Source organism: Lampris incognitus, chromosome 17 (assembly GCF_029633865.1).
Source record: "Lampris incognitus isolate fLamInc1 chromosome 17, fLamInc1.hap2, whole genome shotgun sequence".
Classification (NCBI taxonomy): Eukaryota; Metazoa; Chordata; class Actinopteri; order Lampriformes; family Lampridae; genus Lampris; species Lampris incognitus.
The window spans coordinates 12,526,292-12,551,893 of NC_079227.1; the positions used below are offsets into that span (position 1 = coordinate 12,526,292).

At 44.2% G+C, this 25,602-nt stretch overlaps 1 protein-coding gene across 1 annotated transcript in view; it reads right to left on the reverse strand.

Annotated features, from left to right (window-relative positions):
- LOC130127810 (receptor-type tyrosine-protein phosphatase H-like) overlaps positions 1-25,602 on the reverse strand; it is a 73,203-nt gene that overhangs the window by 39,838 nt on the left and 7,763 nt on the right. Inside the window, exons 2-4 of the mRNA XM_056297532.1 lie at positions 2,089-2,185; positions 815-1,084; positions 40-297 (exon numbers count right to left, since the gene is read on the reverse strand). Coding sequence (XP_056153507.1) covers positions 40-297; positions 815-1,084; positions 2,089-2,185 — 625 coding nt within the window. The remainder of the gene's footprint in view (positions 1-39; positions 298-814; positions 1,085-2,088; positions 2,186-25,602) is intronic.

The following is a 25,602-nucleotide window of genomic DNA, read 5'->3' on the forward strand; positions in this document are numbered from 1 at the left end:
CTGTCTGTCATAACTGTGAGAGTAATACAGCCGTCTCACCAGTGACCGCAGTGACTTTCACTCCACTGCTGCTGGCATCCTCAAACAAAGTGAAGAGGGTGAACTCATATTTAGTGGTCGTCATAAGGTCTGTCGCTGTGTGATTAACTGGTCCATCTCCCTCTGATGCACTGACGTTTATCTTTTTTTCATTATATTCAAGGCTATAGTTGAGCATGTTCTTTACTTTTTGCCATTGCAGAGTGATACTGCTCACATTTTGAGCAACCGCTTTGAAGCCTCCTGCATCTTGGGGAGCTGTGATGTAAAAAGAAGTCAGTTAATATGAATCCATGATACAGTGGGAGATGTAAAATGAACTGAGAACAGACCCAATTATGATAAGTACAAGTACAGACAGGTTGTACAACTGAGAGGCTTTACAATATAGTCACATTCAAATACTGCAAGTTGTTTGCAAAAAAAAAACAACTTCCGTTTCATATTGACTGCTCACCAACCAGTAGAACCTGTTAAATAATATTTAAAATGATAAAAAACTATTTTGATTAAAGTAACTATGAAATACTTTTATGGAAGTCAATGGCAAATCTATGGTTGGCCAATCGATAATTTATAAAATATTTGCCGAGATAAAATCTCTAGTTCGTAAAATTTACAATACAAATTCCCTAGTATATAAACTTCGAAAGATAAAATCTCTAATCAATAAACTACACAAGATAAAATCTTCCGTTTAAAATCATACAGGAGAAGATCTTTAGTTTATAATCTGTACAAGGTCATTCATAGTGTCTATGTAATGGTCACCTACCTGTGGCAGCTGTAAAGGTGTTTCCAGTGCTGCTGACACCATGAAACATAGTAAAGATGGTGAATTGATATTTGGTGCCGGCAGTGAGATTTGAGACCACATACTGAACTGAGTTCTCTGCATCAGATGCATTGATGCCCTGTCTGATGATACTTCCCCCGTTCTCGTACTGTATCCTGTATGTTGTGATGTTATTCACTTTCTCCCATCCCAGAGTAATACTGGTCTCATTATACTCTGATTTATTCCAGTTCTGTACATTATCAGGAGCTGAGACAGAGACAAAGTTCATCATCATCATCATCATCATCATCAGAGGACGAGGAGATACAGTTGTTATTGTGTACAATCAGTAATGACAGTGTTTGCAATGAAATGAAATGGATTTCCAAACAGAATTTTCCTTCATGTCTTACTCTCTTCCTCACATGGGAGTAAAATGTTGTTCCCTTCCAACCAATTGCTCTTAACATTACCAAGAAGGCACCGAGGTGGCTAAGGGGTTAAACAATGTGTCCTCACAACATGATGGTTCTGGGTTATCAATGTCAAGTCAAAACCATCCTTCTGCTCATTCACAAACTATGAACTGCTCGTGTGTACAGGACTCCTTCTGTGATCTGATGCCAGGAATCAACTGAAAGTTGATAGTTTACCAGAACGCCCCACAAAGACTAACTGTACCAACCACTTCTTATAGTTGCTGTGTATTAGACTAATCAATGAATATCGACATCATCAATGCTTTTGTCCATTTGAATGGTTGTGTCCGATAGGACTTTTTCATGAAGATCACAGAGTATATTTCATATCTTCTGTGTAGCAGCCCAATATGGAAAAAAGAGGGAGGAGGACATCTCTGAGCTTCATAATTGCCAAATAGATGCTGCAGTTACCAGTTCAATTGAACTGAGTTCTGTGCACCAGATTCAATGAAGTCCCGTTTGATAGTTTTCCATCTCAAGCATACTGTATTCTGTATGTTGGGATGTTATTTATTTAGTCCCATTCCAGAGTAATATAATGGTCTCAGTTTGGATTAGCACTTTCACTTGCTCTATATAACCGGGAGCTGAGCTAGACACAGAGTTCTTATGAATTACAAAAAGGAAATTTCATGCTTCACCCTCTTCATCAGTAAAATAAAAATTTCAGATAAGAATGAGGTACAAGCAAGCATTCAGCACTGTACTCCTATCTAAGCCTTAACTCTATAGGAAGGAGCTGAAGCCATGTTATTTTCCAGTGAAATATGACAAGAGGGTCACACTCACGTCTCACAGCAGTTGACATAGGTATAGCCATCATTGTGGTTGCGTCTGTATTGGCCGTCACTGAAGGTCCGTTTTCTGTTGTCATTTCTGAGAGAACCTAAATTAGAAGCGACAGAATTACAACATTGGGAAAAATAAAACAGAAAACCAAACGCTAAATGCTCAGTTCCCCTCTCTGTGACATGACGTCTATGACAGTAAAGGCCCAAAACATTTCAGGAAATTTGAGGAAATGTCAACATAACCCATTGCTGTAGCCATCTCTGCTTTTTCTGGTCACTGTTACAGCAGTTAAAATTAAAAATTTGTGACTAACCGACACCGTCTGCCTTCCTGACACACACACACACACACACACACACACACACACACACACACACATCTGGTGTAATTCACACCTTTACTTTTGAATAAAGCTAACACAAGGGTCGGACCCTTTAGTTGACTGGTTAGTGCAGTTGCCCGCGGTATGGGCGACCCGGATTCGATTCCCGGGCGGTGAAGTGTGTACAATTATGTAATTTTATCACTCATTCACGTGGGATTCAGCAGACTAACTAACTTCATAACTCAGAGACGTACTCAGTCAACTCACTACTAACAGCTAGTTAGCTACCATCTGTACCAGTAAAAAACAAACGTCGCTTGAGAGTTTCTTTGGAAGAGGTAGGGGAGATAAAGGGTCTAATGATGATGATGATAACACAGAAACAGCAGAGGCCAAGACAGCAACAAAAAACAAAAAAAAAAAGAGGGGGAAAAAGAAAGCTTCCTTCAATAGGAAATACGACGAGTTGTACTTAAAATACAGCTTTACTGCGACCGGTGACTCGCATGCTCCGAGCCCTCTGTCTGTGATATGTGGAGACAAGCTGTCTAATGAGGCAATGAAGCCCTCAAAACTGCTTCGGCACCTTGAATCCACGCACCCTGCACTTAAAGACAAACCTGTGGAGTTCTTTGGGTGAAAACAATGCGAGCAAGCGGGACAGAAACAAGTGCTGAGAGCCACCAACTCTACAAATGCTGCTGCTCTGAGAGCGTCGTACTTAGTCGTATTGCTAAGGCTAAGAAGCCTTTCACTATCGACAAAAAATTGATTCTGCCGGCTGCCAAGGACATGTGCCGTGAACTGATCTGAACAGCGTATTGAGTGACGTTATTAAAATGATCAATCACATCAAAGCACACGCCCTTAACTCACATCTGTTTGAGCAGCTTTGCGAGAAAATGGATGCAGCGCACAGACGCCTTCTGTTACACATTGAAGTCAGGTGGTTCTCAAGGGGGAGATCCCTGGCCAGAGTTTTTGAGTTAAGAGAGCCGTTACAGAGATTTCTTCCCGAAAAAAAAAGTCACCACTGGCGGCACACTTCAGTGACAAGGAGTGGATAACAAAACTCACTTATCTGTGTGACATATTCAGCCTCCTCAATGAACTCAATTTGTCACTTCAGGGGAGAATGACAGCTGTCTTCAAGTTGGCAGATAAAGTGTCTGTCTTCAAAGCCAAACTGGAACTGTGGGGACAGCGAGTGGACAGGGGCATATTTGACATGTTCCAAACATTAGCTGGGATTTTGGGGGAGACTGAGGCTGCACTGTCCTTCTCCCAGCTGGTGCGCCATCACCTGGCTTCGCTGTCAACAGAATTTGAGCATTACTTTCCAACCGCAGATGACCCAAGAAATGTTAAGGAATGGATCTGTGACCCATTTGTGAATGTCCCCGGTGAAATGTCCATGTCAGCGCGGGAAGATCAACTCCTCGAGCTTGCAAATGACGCTGGGCTGAGAAGTATGTTTGACGTAACATCTCCGCTGACATTCTGGATCAAAGCCAAGGCTGAATATCCTGAGATAGCCACGAAAGCACTGAAAACTTTGCTTCCATTTCCAACATCATATCTCTGTGAAGCGGGGTTTTCTGAAATGAATGCAACGAAAACAAAATTGGGGAATAGACTGGACATACGAAACACCCTTCGGGTGTTGCTGTCTCCCATCACTCCTCGACTGGACCATCTTGCTGCAGGGAAACAAGCCCAGGGCTCCCACTGATTCAGTGATATTGGTGATTTGCAATGTTGTTAGCTATATGTATGTTATGTTAATGCGAAGAAAATATGTGCTGTGGGCTTAATATCTAAATGGTACTTTAATTGTTATGATACTATTGACTTATAAGCATTATCTTGTCCTGCATGCACGTAACCCTGTACAATGTGACAAGCAGCTAAACATCTTCTCTCGTCTATCACTGGAGACTGGGATTGTCTTGCGTCGGTTTATTGACAGAAAAAGGTGTTTAGCTGCTTGTCAGACTGCCCAGGATTACGTGCATGCAGGACAACGTAGTGACACAAGAATGCTACCAAAGGTATGGAAGGTAGACGATTGAAGGGGATTTTTAAAAGGCAAATGGAGTCAAAAACCATGAGGCTGTTCTGGTCACAATCAACTTCCTGACTGAGTCACATGATACAAAGGTCACATGCTTAAATGCATAAACTGATGTTATACAAGGAACTGCCAGCAGGGGCAGATAAACCAAACTGAAAGAAAATAATGTCCTGCTGGGGACAGACACTCCCTGCATGGTATCTATAGATAACATCCATTCACTTAGCGCTTGGAGAACAGGGCTTGAGAGTCTCCACCTGCTCATTGTCCAGCAGTCTCCACCACTCCTGCACATGTCCCCAGGGAGCAAGACGAGCTGGGGCCCTCCACCCCAAAAAATTCAAAAAGCCCTGGGGGAGCCATTGACCTGTCACCCTGGTTCTCAAGGATCGCGCACAGCCCCACCGCTCCATCTGGATGACTCGACCGGAAGACCCCAACAAGACAGATCCCGGACCAAGACCCGTCACCAAGGCCTCCACCACAGACCATGGTCCACAGGGCCGAAACATCAGCAGGGGTACCCCTCCTCCCCAACATGCTCTATGGCAGGGTCTGTGCTCTTTGTGATCCAGGGTGGAGGTCCAAGATGTAAGGCTGTGTTGTGACCTTCACTCCCACATTCTGAACATTTGACACCTGCCTTGCAGTGTCCAGCAAGATGCGACGCCAATGCACAACATTTGCAACAGATCCCACCCTTCCCAAGGAAGGCTCCTCGATCTTCAAGAGATCTCTCTCTGAAACCGCGACATGTGACAAGCACTTAAACACCTTCTCTCATCGATCACTGGAGACTGGGATTGTCTTGCGTCAGTTTATTGACAGAAAAAGGCGTTTAGCTGCTTGTCAGATTGCCAAGGGTTACGTGCATGCAGGACAAGGTAGTGACACAAGAATGCTACCAAAGGCATGGAAGGTAAACGATTGAAGCGGATTTGAAAAAGGCAAATGGAGACAAAAACCATGAGGCTGTTCTGGTCACAATCAACTTCCTGACTGAGTCACATGATACAAAGGTCACATGCTTAAATGCATAAACTGATGTTATACAAGGAACTGCCAGCAGGAACAGATAAACCAAACTGAAAGAAAATAATGTCCTGACGGGGACAGAACACTCCCTGCCTGGTATCTATAGCTAACATCCATTCACTTAGCCCTTGGAGAACAGGGCTTGACAGTCTCCACCTGCTCATCCTCCAGCTGTCTCCACCACTCCTGCACATGTCCCCAGGGAGCAAGACGAGCTGGGGCCCTCCACCCCAAAAAATTCAAAAAGCCCTGGGCAAGCCAGTGACCTGCCACCCTGGTTGTCAAGGATCGCGCACAGCTCCACTGCTCCATCTGGACAACCCGACCGGAAGACCCCAACAAGTCAGATCCCAGACCAAGACCCGTCACCAAGGCCTCCACCACAGACCATGGTCCACAGGCCGAAACATCAGCAGGGGTACCCATGCTCTATGGCAGGGTCTGTGCTCTTTGTGATCCAGGGTGGAGGTCCAAGATGTAAGGCTGTGTTGTGACCTTCACTCCCACATTCTGAGCATTTGACACCTGCCTTGCAGTGTCCAGCAAGATGCGACACCAATGCACAACATTTGCAACAGATCCCACCCTTCCCAAGGAAGGCTCCTCGATCTTCAAGAGATCTCTCTCTGAAACCGCTACATCCCCGGAGAGGGTGAGGCCTCCCACACATGGGGCATTGCCCACCAGGCTCCTCAGTCCCACCTTGGGTCCTCTCAGCATTGAAGGGGGAAGATGCCTCAGCTTCATGGACTGAGCCAGACAGGGCAGTGCTGAACATGGTAATGTCAAAGCTAGGGCCATTCCCAGTCATTGCCTGGCAGCAGACAAAGTCCACAAAAAAAGGAGAATGGTGGAAATGGCACTCGGCCCCGCTCTCTGTATTCGGGAGTCTCCACCCATCCATTTCTCCTGTAGACTGTAAGGCAATTTTTTGTGCTATGGGGTTGACACTGCGTGAGGTATCCAGAAAGGCAAGGCCCGGTAGATCTTGCTCAGCTTTGGCAGAAAGAACCTCCATCATTTTCTGGGGGCTTTCAGTTCAGCCTGAAGCTGCTCCACCCCCTCTGCTGATCTGGAAAGGGCTGCAGACCACCACATGCCTCCTCCGATACATGTGACGGTCACCAGCTGCTTCTTTTCACCTGACAGATAGGAGTTTTGCCAGGGGGACGTAGCATGTGGGAGGATTTCCTATTTCCCCCCAGTTCCCCCTCCCCCCAAACAAGTGCCCCAACCATCCAGAGGAGTCGTTAGTGCAGCGACTGGGACACATACCCGCATCTGGCTTCCCAACTGCTGACACGGCCAATTGTGTCTGTAGGAACGCCCAACCAAGCCAGAGGTAGCACGGGGATTCGAACCAGTGAGCTACATGTTGGTAGGCAACAGAATAGACTGCTACGCTACCCGGATGCCCCTAACTCACACATGATTGTCATCCAATTGATTGAAATGCCTGACTCCACCTACCCCTTGAAATGAACTGATAATCTTTGAGGCTCACATACTTTCTCCAACAAAAATATTTAACAAAAACATTCATTTTTGTGGCTGCCACTTCTCCCTCTCATAGCCCCCCCCCTTCCCATCGACCCCTGTAAGTCTGTGTTGTGTTTATCTGTTGTCTTGTTTCACCCCGTTTATTGTAAAACAACTTTGACTGTTAGAAGAGCACTATATAAGTTTGATTTATTATCATTATTATTATCAAAGTTGTGAACGATCTGCATATGAACACAGATTCTAAAAAATTATCTGCTCTTGTGCTCCTGGATCTCAGTGCCGTCTTCGACACTGTTGATCATGACATTTTGCTAGAAAGATTAGAAAAATGGGTCGGCCTCTTTGACCCGGTTCTCAACTGGTTTAGAACATACCTACAGGACAGGCAGTTCTTTGTGTCTATTGGATACTTTTCCTTGGAAAAAGTGGGTATAATGTGTGGGGTACCCCAAGGTTCGATTCTTTGACCATTGATGTTCAATCTCTACATGTTCCCACTTGCACATGTTATACAGAAACACACAGTGAATTACCATAATTATGCAGATGATTTACAACTGTACATATCTCTGTCTTCTGATGACCTAGATCCCATACATTCCCTAACTCAGTGTATTGACGATATTAATCTATGGATGTTGCAGAACTTTTTACAACTGGACAAAGACAAGAAATACTTGTTTTTGGTGCAAAGACTCCAAGACAGAGAATTGCAGCTCATCTCAGCTCTCTGTCTCTGGAGTGCAAAAGTGAAGGTAGAAATCTGGGTGTAATCATAGACAGTGATTTGAATTTTTTTTTTTTAGAAATTTATTTCTGATTTTTCCCTTTTTTCTCCCAATTTAGTGGCCAATTGATCCCTATTTTAATTCAAACACCCACCCTCGTATTGCATGCGTTCGCCAACTGCATCTCTCCGGCCGGCAGTCTCGAAGGAAAGCGCCTCCCCACTTTCGTGACAAGGCGAATCCAAGCCGAACCACTGTTTTTCCGACACACACAGAGACGCATTCACATGACGAACACAAGCCGACTCCGCCCCCTCCCGAAGACAGCGTTGCCAATGATTGCTGCTTCATCGAGTCCGGCCATAGTCGGATCTGACGAGACCGGGGCGCGAACCCCAGTCCCCAGTGGGCAACTGCATCGACACCAAGCCGATGCTTAGACCGCTACGCCACCGCGGACGCCAGTGATTTGAATTTTAAGAGCCACATCAACCATCTCACAAAATCAGCCTTCTACCATCTTAAAAACATTTCAAAACTACGGGGCTTTCTAACAAAATCAGACTGTGAGAGATGCATTTATAACAAGTAGACTAGACTACTGTAATAGACTATTCACTGGCCTCCCAAAATCAGTTGTGTGCCAACTACAGTTAATTCAAAATGTGGCAGCACATGTTCTCACCAGAACAAAAAAGTATGAACACATTACACCTGTTATCCAAATACTTGGCATTTAAAAGCAGGTTAAAAACTTTGCTTTTTTTTCAGTGAGAGATTTGGGTGTAGAGCTTTCTGAAGAGGCATGGCGGGACAGCTTAACTCGTATACACACTTCCTCATTGAGTATACGATATGGGTTAATTCAATTTAAGGCACTTCACCATCTTCATTACTCGGGGGACAAGCTTGCCAGAATCTTTCCCACCACAGACCCTGGCTGTCCGAGGTGCAGCCATAGTCCAGCCTCGGTGGGATACATGTAGTGGGCATGCCCCTCTCTCAGCAGTTACTGGGGGCATATATTTAATGTATTCACGCAAATCTGTAAAACAGAGCATAACCCCTGATTTTCACACAGCCATCTTTGGCATAGCACCCCCTAACTGTAAGGTCACAACTTTGAAGGCAAGTGCTCTAGCATTTGCTTCATTGCTAGCTCAAAGACTCATTGTTTTTAACTGGAGGTCGAATAAAGCTCCACCACTTTTTCAGTGGTTAAAGGAGGTGCTGTCCTTTCTACCTTTAGAAAAGCGCCGATATAAAATGTGTTAACCTGCAAAAACTTTGCTTTGACCTGGAGTCCTTTCATAGACTTGATTGAAGGTTTCCCCTTTTATTGGATGTACTTTTTTACCTGGTTGTAACGATATTTACACAGATATATGTGTACACCATTATATTGTCTTCAAAAACATAGTTATGTGGAATTGGAATAAGAAGTCCCTGCATAGTCCTTTTTTTTCTTCTTGAGCCTTGGGGGGGAGGGGGGATTTCTACATTTTTTTTTGTTCGTGTATCTTGTATACCTGTTCCCAAAAACTTGAAAATCAGAAAATAAAGTTTAAAAAAAAAAACGTACTTTTTAAAACAGCCTACGGCTAAGTTCTTAGTGTGTGTGTGTATCTCTGTGTGTTTTATATATTTTGCTATTTTTATATATTCTGATCCGATTGTTGTTACTTCTAATTATGGCACTTTTATTTATTTTACCAACTCCTTTTTAAACTTATCTGTACTTTTATAAAAATTTGTTTGTACTTTTATCTTAATTTTATGCTTTTACAATACTTCTTTTCCTTATTTTTGCCTGTAAAGCACTTTGAATGACCTCTGCGATGATAAAGTGCTATACAAAGAAACTTGCCTTGCTTTAAATGGACTGTGTAACTTCCAGTTAGTCCCTGAACTTACTGCCCAACTTCAAATACTAATGTGACATCCCAACAGACAGAAATCTGGCTCAAAATATGCAATCTTGGCTAAAAATTACACTAAAAATATGCCATTTAGTGAGTAAAAAAAAAAAAGATTTTATAAATGTCTTTATGTATGCTCAATAATGGCAGTAATGGCAATTGTTGTTAACCAGGCCCTCGACTGATCCAGGATGGCGTCTCAACCAATCCGGTATGGTCTTGTCACTTCGCATGATGATTTGGCAAAATTTTACATCGGATGCCCTTCCTGACACAACCACCAACCCTATGGACGGGGGCACAGGTAAAGCGCTGGATGCCAAGTATTCATGGACTTGCGCCCATGCCTCTCACCAGCTTTCAAGAGGGAAGTGATACTGCATAAATTACTCACACAGGCAGGTGTCAGGATAACCTTAACCCACAGAAAGCTACTGTTATGTCAAGTTGATTGGTAATGACAGACTACATGACTGGTGTTCTTGAGATGTACTAATGTCTGTGGAGGGCTTTAGTGCCGTAGGACATCAGAGCGTAAACACACACAAATAAGCAAGAAAGTCGTCCAAGTGCAATGGCTTAAGACATGTTTTTCTGCCTCCACAGCAATATAGCAGATAACGTGATGATGTCTGGAAACACTACAAGACGGGTAGGAAAACCCCTCGGCATGTATACAACACAAGGTCAGTCAGTGAAAGCAGGTGACAGAAAGGGCATCTATATGCATTTGTGTGCAGGTATAAAAAACAAAACAAAAACAGGCTGAGGCTCACTAAACCAAACTATATTGATCAGTACTTAAGGTTTGACTCTCATCATCCACTGGAGCACAAACTTGGAGTCATCAGGATGCTGTACCACCAAGCTGACAACGTCCCCACCGACACAGCGGCCTGGGAAGGGGAGAACCACGTTAAACAGGCCCTGGTTAAGTGTGGTTATCCTAACTGGGTGTTTGTCAAAGCCAGGAAGATGCCCAAACAGTGCACCAGCCGATCAAAGAGAGAAGGACAACAGCTGCCTAAGTGTAAACCAGTGGGGATTCTGCATATGGTGAGAGTTTCGGAACTGTTGAGATGCGTGTTTTCCAAACACCGCATCTCAGTTGCTTTCAAACCCCAAATCACGCTGCGCCAGAAGTTGGTCCAGCCCAAGGATCAGGTCCCTCAGTGCAAACAGAGCAATATAGTGTACACTGTTAAGTGCCAGGAGGATTGCTGTGACAGGGAACTAAACAGACACTGGCCAAGAGGATGGCACAACACAAAAGAGCCAACACGTCAAGCCAGGACTCCGCAGTCTTCACCATCTACAGGCCAGTGGCCACACTTTCAAGGATGAGGATGTGCACATCCGTGATAGGGAGGAACACTGATATGAATGGGGAGCCAAAGAGGCCATCTATGTGAAGAGGAAACAACCATCCCTGAACCGGGGGGGGGGGGGGGCTAAGAGTACATCTGTCACCATCTTACAATGCTGTGATTGCAAACATTCCCAAATCCTCTGTGAATAGTACACATGGCCATTGTAGCTCTAGGTAATGGTCATGGTAATTTGCATATGAAAATGGTTGTTGGTTTCAGTTGTTATGCCACTGTAATGTTTATAAGGGTGGGGGTACCTGGAGTCAGTTGAGACTGAAGAGGTCACTTAGATGAAACATTTCTCTCAATAAACATTGTACTTAGACGAACTGATTCAACTTTCTGTGATGATTTTATAAACATGACTTTACAATTTTCCATGACTTCAATTATATTTCCAGGACATTTGATCAATTTGATTATTTCCCAGATGTCTTTCTTGACTAGTCTAGAAATTTCAAGAAATTCCAAGCTTCCAGGAAGTGTGGGAACCCTGATTTTGTAGTTCATATAACTTCTTGCATTTGGAGTATTTTGCATTTTCTATCAAAATATATTATGTGTTTTTGCCCATTCTTGCCTGTGTGTGCAGTGTTTCATTCCAGTTTGAAAGCCACTTCATTTGACATTGTATTCTTACAATGAATGTGTTCTCTGCATTTAACCCATCCTATTATATAGGAGCAGTGGGCAGCTACAGCGTACGGGAACCAACTCCAGTTCTTCTTTCCGTTGCCTTGGTCAGGGACACAGGCAATGTGTGATCACAATGCATCAAAAAGATATGCAACTTTTTGACGCATGCGGTTTCCTCCTCTCGCATGCGGTTTCCTCCTCTCAAAAAGACGTGCATGTCTTTTTGATGGTGGGAGGAAAACAGTGCACCCAACAGAAACCCACGCAGACACGGGGAGAACATGAGAACTCCACACAGAAAGGACCTGGGACAGCCTGGGGTTCGAAACCAGGACCTTCTTGCTGTGAGGTAACAGTGCTAACCACTGGACCATTGTGCTGCCGTAACAATATACCACCTGATTTCACAGATGAGCACAATGTCAACCAGACGGAGGAAGCCTAATTAATAAAATCAGCTGGCGTACTCTTGGCTGGAAAGAAAGCCTGCATACTCATGGCCTTCCATGGCAGATATGAGATGCATATCACTGTTATAGGGCTTCACATGAGCTGACAGAATTAGCTGCCTATTAATGGCATGAAAATAAGTAAACTCTTCAGAAATAAATGCCTTGTTGTAAGTTAGTTTGGAATGACGTATTCCTGAATTGTACCCATAAATGTAGTGCTCATTGGCCCAGACTAACACATTAACTTATAATATCTCTCATGGGTTACGTACATCGGGATATAAAATAACAGCCCAGTTCTTATCATTGATAAACACCTTACATAAAACAGAAGTCATCAATCAACATTAAGTAGATTATAGTATTAATCTAAAACATGCCCAAGATACATTTCCTTCATCTTTACAGCAAATGGTTTCCTCTCTCACCCTTTGCACCTTTAAGGAAGTTAGTTAGAGCATACGACTGGGGACATATAGGCTAAAACCACGTCTCTCTTTCAGAGTCTGAAAGTTCCTCTGTGCTGTTTTTTAACCCTAACACCCAGTTTTGTAAGGTGACTGAATTGTTTCATTGTAAAGTGTTTCATGTCCTCAGACTAGAAAAGCCCTTTAGGAATACAGTCATCTCATCTCCGTTTTGCTGTCTTGACATTCAGACCAATCAGCTCACTCAGCTTTTGTTTAAAATGCAGGTCAGTCAATGAACGGCACCTTTAAGTATGACTTGTTGGTAAAGCGTCATGGTATCGAAAGACAAAACACTATTTGTATTTTGGTGTAACACATACAACACATATTATGCACTGAACCACAACTGTGTTATCTGACTGGAAGTGAGGAAACAAAAACCTACCCAGACTTGTGTCAGATAGAGACACAGCAGGAAGCGAGCTGATTCCATTGTGAAAGATGATAATCTGTCCCACTACACAGATTTATCAAACTACACGATATGCTAGTTGGTTTCCCTTCATGTGTAGTGCCAGGACCAATTCTAAAGTTTCAATGAGAGAATCACCAACAGTGTGTTGATTTAAATAACAACACTGTGTCTGTCTGCAAAGGATCTCTCTGTGCCTGGGATGTTTGAACCCAGTATCAGCTTAATTCCACCTGTGCTGACTGTAGGTCTCACACACGTCTTCCTCTCAGTCAGCCCTAGTTCCCTCTCTCATGACTGTTTATGACTCAGGTTCAATGTTACTTCTTGTTTCAGGCTGGCTACAAAATATGTTTGCCCCGCCCGCTACTTCCTTATATGCAGTTTCTGTAAGTAATTTATGAGCGGTATCTGTATCTCCCCAACTATTTTTTTTTTTTACATGAAATAGTTGCATTTGCAGCCCTGCATGTCTGTAATGTAACGTGTAAGGCCAAAACATGCTGCTGTGTCAGAGGCAAAATGTGTTTTCAGTGTTAAACTTACAATAGGCTTGTAAATGTTGACTGATATTACTCACGACAGTTTTACATTAATATATGTGTTAGATTTGGGGTAAAATCACGAGCTACTCTGGTCAATTAGGTTGGCGTCCCAGATATGTGACTAGTTTGTAGTATTTTTCATGCAGTCTCCTGACTAAGTGATGTCCTGATCCAATGAGTCCTCCTTCGAGACTGCTGGCCGGAGAGATGCAGTTGGAGAACGCAAGCAGTGCAAGGGTGGGTGTTTGAATTAGAATAGGGAGCGATTGGCCACTAAATTGGGAGAAAAAGGGAAAAATCAGAAAACTTTTAAAAATAAATAAATAAAAATCTCTTTCTTGCACACTTACTTTAGCACTGGTTTTGCTCTTAGATGCTTGTTTAGAGAGAAGATGCACTTATGACCTCTGATGACTAGTAGTTCTCCTGATTTCCTATGTTAAATGTACTTATTGTAAGTCACTTTGGATAAAAGCATCGGCTAAATGGCTGTAATGTAATGTCCTTGGCTATCTTGTGGTTTAAAATATCAACACCAAAAAGAAGTGCAGAAATCATCACAACTTTTTTTAAATAGTTCCTTCAGTTCTCCCCATATTTCTATAGAGTTCGTCATTCTTTATAATATGGAAGGCAAAAAAAAGCTGCTGTTTTGAAGACAACTTTGTTCCATTTTAGAAACAGAAAGAGGAAGTTCTGTTAAATATTAGCCGAGTGATATGACCTCACTATGGAGTAGATGAGCCATGAGTTCTAAAAAGTGTTTGTTTACAGCTTCCTTGTTGGTTACAAATTAACAATAAAGCCTTTTTGAGTCTATTCAAATTCCTATTCATAAACACAGAAACCCTACACCTGCTGGGATATAATGCCTTGTCTATTTGGTAGTCATACGCCTGAAGCTGATTAATGCTGTATACATATGTAAAACTTGTGGTGTTTTAACATGTCAGTTCAGCTCTGGACTGACAAAAAATACAGTATAATCTAATAACCTGGTCAATACACAGACAGAGCAAAACATTTGACTTGGTACAGAGAATAAACTAGTGAGGCATGCTGTTTTTTGGTCATTTCCTCCTGGGTATTTGTATGTACGTACTGCTTGGCGTAGAGAAGTGACAGCAGACTGCAGTAGGTGGAAAGTTTCTACCACTAGTCAGAGAGAGAGAGAGAGAGAGAGAGAGAGAGAGACATTAAGGATCAAGATTCCCTGGATACTATCACAACCAACCAGAGCTGACCAACAGACACCTGTTATCACAAAGAAATGGAACTCAATAGGAGGATCACAGCATCCATTTTCACATAGTGTACTGGTTTGCAAGTTCTATTAGGAAGGATCTGTTAACTGTCATAACTTTATCCATATAGCTTGAAAAACAACTATGATTATACACTGATGAGCCAAAACATTGTGACCAAATAATGTTGATCATCTCCAAAAAAAGGGCATATGTACATCACATTATGACCATTCACAGGTGAGCCGAATAATGTTGATCCTCTCCAAAAAAGGGAGATGATCAATCTCTGGGTAGATCAATCTACCCAGAGTGGGTAGATTAGATGGTAAGAGAACAATTAGTTCTCGTAGTCGATGTGTTGGATGCAGGAGAAATGGGCAGGAGTAAAGACCTGAGCGAATTTGACAAGGGTCAAATTGTTATGGCCAGATGACCTGGTCAGAGCATCTCTGAAACAGCAAGGCTTGTGGGGAGCTCCTGGTCAGCATTGGCGAGTACCTACCGACAGTGGTCCGAGGAGAGACAAACCACAAACCAGCGACAGGGTGTTGGGCGCCCAAGGCTCATTGATGCACCAGGGCTACAAAGGCTGTTCCCGTCTGTTCCTAACCAACAGAAGGTCTACTGTGGCACAAGTCACAGAAAAACTTAATGACCGTTATGGAAGGAATGTGTCACAGCACACGGTGCATCACACCCTGCATATGGGGCTGAGTAGCTGCAGACCAGTCAGACTGCTTATGATGACCCCTGTCCACTAGACCTTGGAGCAGGTCACCTGGTCCAAAGAGTCCCGTTTTGTTTTAGATCATGTGGATGGCCGTGTACATGTGCACCATTTCCCTGATGGTAGTGGATTCTTTCAGCAGGATAATGGGCCCTGCCACACTGCACACATTGTTGAGTAATGGTTTGAGGACCAAGATGAAGTGCTCATGGTGTTGCCCTGGCCTTCAAATTCTCCAGATCTCAATCTGACTGAGCATCTATGGGATGTGCTGGACCGACAAGTCAGCTCCACGGCAGTTCCACTTTACAATTTACAGGTCTTGAAGGATCTGCTGCTAATGATTTTGTGCCAGATACCATTGGACATATTCAGGGGTCTTGTAGCCTAGAGTGCATGCCTCAGCAGGTCGGTGCTGTATTGGTGGCACACAGAGGACCAAATGCATATTAGGCAGGTGGTCATAGTGTTTTGGCTCATAAGTGTATTTCCTGTACGGTATAATATGGCAACTTTTTATGCACTACCTTAAAGTATCAGGAAGTTCATTTTACAAAACAGGAAATTTTATAAAGAAGTTAGGTATGCAGCAGTAAAACTCATGGACTTAAAGTGTCTCTCACATGCTGGATCTGTCGTGATGTGTGGCAGAGTGATCCGTGGTACTTAGATTCAGCCTTGATGTTTTACCTAAATTTATTTCTGATTTCTCCCAATGTAGTGGCCAATTGATCCCTATTTTAGTTCAAACACCCACCCTCATATTGCATGCATTTGCCAACTGCATCTCTCCGGCTGGCAGTCTCGAAGGAGACGCCTCCCCACTTCCGTGACAAGGCGAATCCAGGCCGAACCACTGCTTTTTCCGACACACACAGAGACGCATACATGTGATGAACACAAGCCGACTCCGCCCGCCTCCTGAAGACAGCGTTGCCAATTATTGCTGCTTCATCGAGTCCAGCCATAGTCGGATCTGACGAGATCGAGGCGCGAACCCCAGTCCCCAGTGGGCAATTGCATCAACACAAAGCCGATGCTTAGACCACTACACCACCGTGGATCCAGCCTTGATGTTTTGAGACTCACAACATCCCACAGCTTTAAGTCCTCTCAGCTGATTGGCTAATAGCTTACCAGATTGGTCACCATGGCTATAAAATAAACTCTTGCTTTTCAAAATTTTTGTTCAATTGGATGTGTTGAAAGGAGGTCAAACTTAGTTTGGAGTTCCACTCGCTTTTTATAAAGTTCTGGGTTTTTAACTGAGCATATTGCTGATCTTTTTCTTTAATTTGATCAGTTTGTTCTAATCGTTCTTCGTAGGCTCACTTTTTCATATTCACAGTGAAAGAAATTATTTGCCCCCTTAGGTAAGCCTTCAGAGCATCCCAAACAATCAGGCTGGAGGTTTCAGGTAAGGGATTTGTATGAAAAAAGGTTATCTGCTCCTCCATAAATTTCATAAAATCGTTATTTGACAGTAGGGTCGAATTAAATCGCCACTGTCTTTTTATTTCAGGAAGAGTCATAGATAGTATAACTGGGGCGTGGTCTGATATGACTATGCTCTGATAATCACACGAGCGGGCCGATGGGATCAGCTGGTTATCAATAAGAAAATAATTAATCCTAGAGAAGGCATGGTGAACATGAGAGAAGGAGTACTCTCTCTTGTTTGGATGGAGAAAGCGCCATACATCAGAGACACCGTAGTTGGATAAAAAGAATTGAATATGTGAAGCAGACTTACTCATTATGCCAAGGTTTGTGGAAGACCAATCCAGCACAGGGTTCAACCATCAGTTGAAATCCCCATCGAGTATGAGAGAGTATGAACTAAGATCCGGTAAAGAAGAAGAAAACATTCAAAAAACTCCACATTGTCCATGTTGGGGGCGTACACATTGGCCAACACTATCATTGTATTGTATAATTTCCCTGAGACAATTATATAACGACCGTTTGTGTCTGACACTACATTGTGATGCTCAAAGCGAATATTTTTGTTAATAAGAATTGAGACCCCCCTGGCTTTGGCCTGGAAAGTGGAGTGAAAGTGCTGCCCTGCCCACCGTGACATGAGGCGAGAGTCATCAGAGCCACGAATGTGTTTCCTGTAAAAAGGAAATTGCTTTTTTAAATTGTTTGTGTGCAAACACTTTCCTTCTTTTAACAGGATGATTCAAACCCTTGACGTTCCACCTCAAGAAATTTAGAACACTATCTGTTTTCCTTAGCTGAGAGCATAGGTTGGCAAGCACAAATGATATTAACACTCCAGGTATCTGTCTTAGAATGAGGATGTAAAACAGATAATAGGACAGAGATAAACCATACATGACCAGGGCTATAGGCCCCAAAAACAACACCGGCACTGAAAGATCCACCCTTCACCCTCCCATCCCACAACAACAAATACACAGAGCCCTAAACCCCATGTCAGCCTCTCCCCAAATGATAGGCTGCACCCACCCTCCACCACTCTCCCATCGAAATCTCGAGCTGGTCTCTCCCCAATTGAGAGACTGCATCCCACCCCCAAAAATACTTGCACCGCAAAGTGAACAGATTATAAACCATAAGGGGAGAACAAACACCTTCTTCCTAATCTTACTAGAAAAAAAGACTTCCCTGCTGTAAAAACAAATCACTCTAAAAAATATCCCGTCTCTCCCCGCTCTAGCCTGCTAGAACTGAAAAGGTGTGAGATAAATGTTCTAATCCCCCAAACAGAATAAGAAAAGGGAAACAAATATTATATTGTGATAATATTAATAATAATGTTTTACTTCAAAAACAAAACAAAAAATACAACTAAACAGGAATTACATGCAAAGATGACAACAAAGTAGGATGAATTTGAAACTAATATGGTGTGACATAATTAAAAACACATGTTTATGATACAAGAATTAACTGAAAGGCTACATAAATAAAAGTATGATAAGTAAATAACCAACGAAAAAGAAAAGGGAACTGTCCGACCTAGATGAAATTAGAAGAGGAGACAAGGCATGCACAAGTTAGTGGTACTGACTCACCAACCGCCCAGCATCAGGGTGTGCAGCAGTGAAATAGTTCAAATCAAACGCTCCCCTCCAAAAACGCCTTGGCATCTTTCGGGTTTGTAAAAGACTTCTGGACACCCATTAAGCTTGAAAGATAGCACTGCAGGGAAGTTCATCTGGAAACGAATGCCTTTCTTGATAAGTTCAGCGCAGACTGGGTTGAAGGCTCTCCATGCGGACCGGACCACCGGGGGATGTCAGGAATGATGCGGAGAGGCTGGCCCTCATACTGGAGATTCCCTTTACGTCTGGCTATGGACAATATCATGGCGAAGTCTCTACAGCGATGGATATTGATGATAACAGGGCGGGGGCGACCATTAGCGGGGCACCGGGTCCTCTGTGTGCACGATGCTAGCGTCATTTGAGGTAGAAGAATCAATCCTCTGTTGCTTCACGGGTTTAGTCCATTTTACTTTGTCGATCAAGCGGCGGTTTTTGACATCCATTAGCAGCTCATAGGCGCATAGGAAATCCGGGCCGAGGAGGGGGACGGACACTTTTGCCGTGACAAAGTCCCAACCGAACCGCTGTCCTCCGAAACACAGCTCCACGTACCTAGGGCCATAAGTGCTGATGGGGCTGCCATTAGGGGCTTCCATGGGGGGAGGTATATCCGCAGGACAGGATGTCTACTCTCAATGCGGGCAGGACGCTCCTCTGCGCGCCTGTGTCGCACAGGAACCGCCATCCAGAAATTGTGCCTTGGATGAAGAGCAGCCTGCCAGTTCGGCCGACGCACACGGCCACTACTGAGCGCCGGCCCCGGTGTTTCCCACCGCGCTGAAACTGCAGGGAGATCGGCCCCGCTTGGCCTTGGGTCCAAACTTTGCGTGGTAAAAACACAGGCCGTGGTCCTGCCACCGCTGAGGAGCTGTTGCTGCGGCGGCGACTGTTGTGTCCCAAGGCAGTGGGGAAAATGTTTGGGCAGGAAAAAAACGCGGCCGCACAGTGCTGTTGACCAGCCAGGAAAAATTTATCAGCCTCCTCAGTCAGAGCATGACAGTCAGTTGTAGTCCGCGGTGGTCTAGCAGTCTAAGCATCGGCTTTGTGTCGATGCAGTTGCCCACTGGGGACCGGGGTTCGCGCCTTGGTCTCGTCAGATCCGACTATAAAGCAGCCCATACCCGAAAAGGCAGCTGTCGCAGAAACAGTTGGATGAAGAGGAAGTCAGGTTTGTGCTCTCCCAGAAGATCCAGTATCCTGTGCCTAAGTTCAGACGGCTTACTGTCACCGAGGCCTTGTAGAGAGAAGAGCCGGCTGGCCCTCTCAGTGTCTGAAAGTTCAAGTTTTCAACAGGAGAGCCTCGAGTGTCTCGTATTTATCCTGCTGCGGAGGATTTTTGAGGAGGCTCACCCCTCTGGTTGCTGTTGAACTGCCGAGAGCCGACACCACATAACAGTATTTTGTAGCGTCCGTATACTGTGTGGTGATTTCCCGCAATGCGAACTGCGCTTCTGTCTGGGCGAACCAAGCCGAGGCTGACGACTCCCAGAACTCCGGCAGCTTGAGAGAAACTGCATTAGTCATCATGTTCCTAAAGAGTTGTCTGTGGAAACGTCCAGCAGACAAATGCCGGGGTCACCAATGTGGAAATTGCAGGAAAGTAGAGATGGACAATTTCTCTCATTGACTACGCGTGTGTCATTTATTTTTCGGTACAAAATCACAGCGAGAGCAACATGGCGCTGCTCCCACAGTCATAGTAGTAGCACCACCCTGTCAATCCGGAAACACTTTCTTAAAGGGCCCGTGTGTCTACCTAAAACAGAACGTCAACCAATAATGGATGGATGGATGGATGTTCATACAATCCACTACAACGGACACGAAAGGGGCTGCATTTACCTCATCTTGAATGTTCTGTCGAAGAGTGTCACTGACAAGATAAGGTCGTTTTGAATAGGGTTCGACGTTCCGGAAAACACTGAGGAAATTTAAAGATGCGTCGCCAACCGCTGGTCTTTCTCCGCAATGAGGTTTAAGAGCTCCACATAGTTTCCCCGGTTTGCTTGTTGTGTATTAGGATCACCGAGTTAGATTTAATACTTAACGAATTGAATCACACAGACATGGCATAAACCATAATGTGACTTTAATGAAACTTCCATTCCGACACACTCCTGCATGTCACATGAACATCCCGGTTCCCATCACTCTATGCACTAACATCATCAGTCTTAAAGTGCCATGACCTAAATTGCACACATAACATCCCCCTTTTTCTTGGATGAAAACTTAAACACGTACATAACCCATGACTAACTAGCGGAGCTGGGTCTTCAGGTAGGTATCTCTCAGGTAGGGATGTAACGGTTACCGGTTTAATGATTAACCACGGTAAAATTCCCGACGGTTAGTATTACCGTTTCAAATTTTAATTATCATTAAAACCATGTTTGATTACCGCGCTTTGAAAAACTCACAGTAAATACTGTCCAGCATAGTCTCTCAGACGCAGGCGCGCAGGCAACGTGGGTTCATTTTGCCTCAATGAAACATGGAAGGCACAGGCAGTGACGGCACTGGGGAGATTTTTTTGCCTACTAAGAGGACTAAGTCTGAAGTGTGGTCGTATTCTGGTTTTTATAAGAGTGCTGAGGGAAAATTGATCGAAGATGGTTACCCTGTCTACAGAACATGCAGAAAGAAAATCGCTGCGAAAGGGGGCAACACTTCTAATCTTATGAGTCATCTCCGTGACCACCATCTACAACTTAACTCTAGCTGGTGGTACCCCCATTTGAGATCTAGTTTACTGTATACTACTGACCCGTTCATTCCTTGCAGCAGCTCGTCGACAGTGGGGATCGGATACCTGCCACGAACTATTGCTGTGTTTGCTTGCCTCATGTCTATGCACAGTCTAATCTCTTTTTTCGCTTTGGGTACTATGACTACTGGGTTGACCCACAGAGTGGTGCCCTCCACACGCTTGATAATGTCCATGTTCAGAAGATCCTTGATCTTTTTCTCCACAGGTCCTCTCAGATTCAACGGCACATGCCTCAGGGGTTGGGCAATGGGTTTGACGGTCTTATCGATGTACAGGCGGATCTGCTTCGTGTTCAGTTTACCTACTCCCTCGAACAGCCTTGGGTATTGCTCCTGTATCATAGTATTCATGTCCCTGACTGTAGCTATGTTTGTGCCTATTTTCAACACCCCTAGTTTCATTGCAGTTTCTCTCCCTGACAGCGGCTCACCCTGGCCCTTAATCACTGTGAACTCAGCCTGCGTGCTGCGTTCACCTATTTCTACAGACATGTGAAAACCCCCTTTACCGGTAAAGGTTCACTGGATGAATAAGAATACAGCTTGCGATTAACTTGTGGTAGTCTTGACTCACACACTATTTTCTCTGCGTTAAGTATTTCCCAGGTCTTCTCATCTATAATGTTGCTAGATGCCCCTGAATTTATGAGCATGTTCAGATTAACATTTCGTACTGAGAATGTGATTCTCTCTGTGTTACTGTATTGTTTATTGTGAAAGCATAGTCTCTCCGTTCTTCCTCTTCCACATATTTCACCGTTTGTTTTTGCTGCCCTTTGTTGTTACACATTTTGTGAAAGTGATCCTTCCCATTACACTTTCTGTAGGTCTGACCCCGTGCAGGACAATTAAAAAAAAGTGTCTTTTGCAAAATGGTTTCCGTGACCACATCTATAGCACACTTTGTCAGATTTGCTGTCTCTATCTCCCCTTGGATTTTTCCCTTTCTGACGGTATTTTCTCCCTTTTTCCGAAACACGGTTTACTGTCTCAGTCTCTTTGGGATCTGCACTAACACTCGGCAGACATTTGCAGTTCGATTCTCTCATATATGCTGCTATCTCCATTGTCTTAAGCAATGTCAGCTCATCTCCCTCCTCAACGAGTTTTCTACGTACATAATAGGACGTGCACTTGCTCAAAATGGCGTCTCTTATCTGATTACCTCTATCGCCAGCAAAATCACAGTCCTTAGCTGCATGCCTGAGCCTCATGGCAAACTGTTGTACTGTCTCACCAGTCCTCTGCGTCAACTTGTAGAATGTCTGCCTCACAAACGCGGTGTTGACTTGTGGGACAAAGTATTTGTTCAGTGCTTCTTTTGCTTTATCATAATCAGTTGCTTCTCCCGTGTCGACGAGTGTGTAGAAGATGTCCTGGACGTCCGTTCCAGCAAGGTGTAGAAGCATCACGCTTCTTTTTTGTTTCGTTGCATTTGTTGCATCTCCATTTATGATCAGACCCTTCCCGTCTGCGAATACCTTGAATGCTGTCAACCATCTTGACCAGCGTGGACGTATCGTCCTGGGATCACTGTAGCAGGCAAACTTCGAGATCCCCGAATTATTCTCCATTTTCTGACCTATTCACTAACTCACGCACAGATTTAACTACCTGTTACCCCCGTCGTCATTGTTGTGTATTAAGATCACCGAATTAGACTTAATACTTAACAAACTGTATCACACAGACAGGGAGTAAACCATAACATGACTTTAGTGAAACTTCCATTCCAACACACTCCTACCAGAAAAATCTTTTTTTCTGCATGACGTCATGGCTGTGTACGAGCATCTACGCGCGGTCATGTGTCTCGGGAATGAGGATCTTTGCTAGGTTAAAAAAACGCTGTTCAAAGGAACAAAAATCAAAGCGTAGTGGGCATAATAAGCCACGCCTTGTAGGGGTAGTAATAGTACTTATTTACCTTGGAAGATTAGGTTAATGAAGGGATATGGGTCCTCCTTCCCAATGCAATTAGTCTCAGTACCTATGTGGGTAAGTATGTGGATGCCTATCCTGCTGAACAGAGTGGTTAGTATGTTACACCCTATAAGACATCGTGAGGTGGGCTTCATACTAAGGTATTTGACATGAAGGCCCCTGACGTATAGCGTATATGCTTTGCTATGGGTCCAACTCAGCATAACCCTCCCTCCCCAGAACCAACAGGACAGTTGAGACGCCCCTACTCCAAGGTAAGTACACAACTCCAAAATACTTATAAACCCTCAGGTAAGTATTGTAATAAGCCCTAAATTCCAAACACAGTAAAGATGAATCAATAGGCAACAACAGTTTAGTATTAATTGAATGTAATACTATATGATGATAATAGCAAAAAATAAAATGCAAAAATAACAGAGTTTGACTTTCTTTGTATACACAGTATCTCTTGATATACACAATATCAACACAACCTCAAATGAGAAACTCACCCTAAATGTTGAGTATCATAACCAATGAATGTTCAAACATAAACAGTTCAGTTCGTTTTTTTTAACACAGTCTAGTAATGAGTAATAAGGAAATTGACACAAATACCAGTCTGATGAATCCTGGGCACACGAGATTAAGCCGCTGGAGAGACGCCTGTAGGGCAGGGCAAACCACGTGACGTGCGTAGTCTACGTGACTCACTGTAGAAGTCAGATGGCGCCAACGGCGATGCAGTGCGTTCGACGTTCACACTGCTCTTGAAATAACTTTCACTCAGGCAAGCAACCTTCCGTCACAAAACTAAAAAAAACACGACTGTCCTCCGAGTCCTCTTCTCAGCATCCAACACTTCATCCGAACGTATTGAGAACCAACGAGCCACTCCGACCAGTGAGCTAGCTAGCTTCACTGACAAATAGACTAAGGTTAGTATAGGCTAATCCAGCACGGTACTAAACTAGTGCTGGAGAGAGTCCAGTCACTACACACTAATGTCTACTAACGTCTGTCTAGAATCCTCTTCGTGCCTCATGCTCACTACAACAATGGCAAATGTTCCTCTGAAACTCACGGCACCGACGAAGCACTGACTCCCACGTCCCCGGTGACCATTTCAAACACTCCCTTGCAAGTCGGGGAATTCATGCTAGCTGGTGGTCACTCGCAGCCTCCAAGCAGGACACCTTCTCCGACGCACCCAAGGAAACACGAATTCGTCCCAAAGGATTCTTGTAGACGGTAACAGATTCACTCCACGTACACTACGTGTTTGTCTCTCTCTAGATTTCGTATTTCTTAGGGGAAATATTTTGTTCAGCGACCCACACACAGTCGCAACGCTCTCGCTCACTGCGCCTCTTCTTTTTTCTCTCTCCCCCCCCCCCCGGTGTGTTAGAGAGCGTCACTCTGTTTGGCTACAATGGAGGACGCTTGCCTGATACTGACCCAATAATATATGACTATACTCAGAAGCGTTGCATTCCCTACAAAAGGTCAAGGTGAATAAATAACACAAAGCTGAGCCTTCTCTTTCACACATCAAGGTATTTTGAGTTTGTGACTTTGCGTCGCATTTATTGGTCACTTGTTAGACTTTGTTTTGAACACGGTTCGCTCGCTCTCACAGCCTGGAGCAGGGACAGGCAACATGGTCCAGAAAGGTCCGGTGTGGGTGCAGGTCTTTGTTCCAACCAAGCAGTTACACACCTGATTCTATTTGTCAACCAACAGTCTTTGCTAAGGACCTTGATTTGTAGACTCAGGTGTGAAACTCCTTGGTTGGAACAAAGACCTGCGCCCACACCGGACCTTTCTGGACCATGTTGTCTATCCCTGGCCTAGAGGCATGATGGGTACCCGGAAGTAACCCATTCATCCATTATCCAACCCGTTTACCGGTCGCGGGGATGCTGGTCTGGAGCCTATCCCATTAGTCATTGGGTAGCAGGCGGGGACAGGTCGCCAGTCCATCACAAGTTCGACACACACACACACACACTTAGGGACAATTTAGTACGGCCGATTCGCCTGACCTACATGTCTTGGGACTGTGGGAGGAAACCGGAGCACCAGCACCCGGAGGAAAATAAATACCTCATTGAACCAGAGGCAATGCGACGCAGCAATGCAACCTTGTGGGAAGTAACCCGGAAGCTATAAACTTTTTCGGCGTATGCGCCAGGCAAGCAATTCTCATAGGAATGAACAGGCGCCGTTTTTAGACCCGGCATCCTCTACTATACATCCATGATTAAAACTGAAGACGTACAATGGTCGACATTAC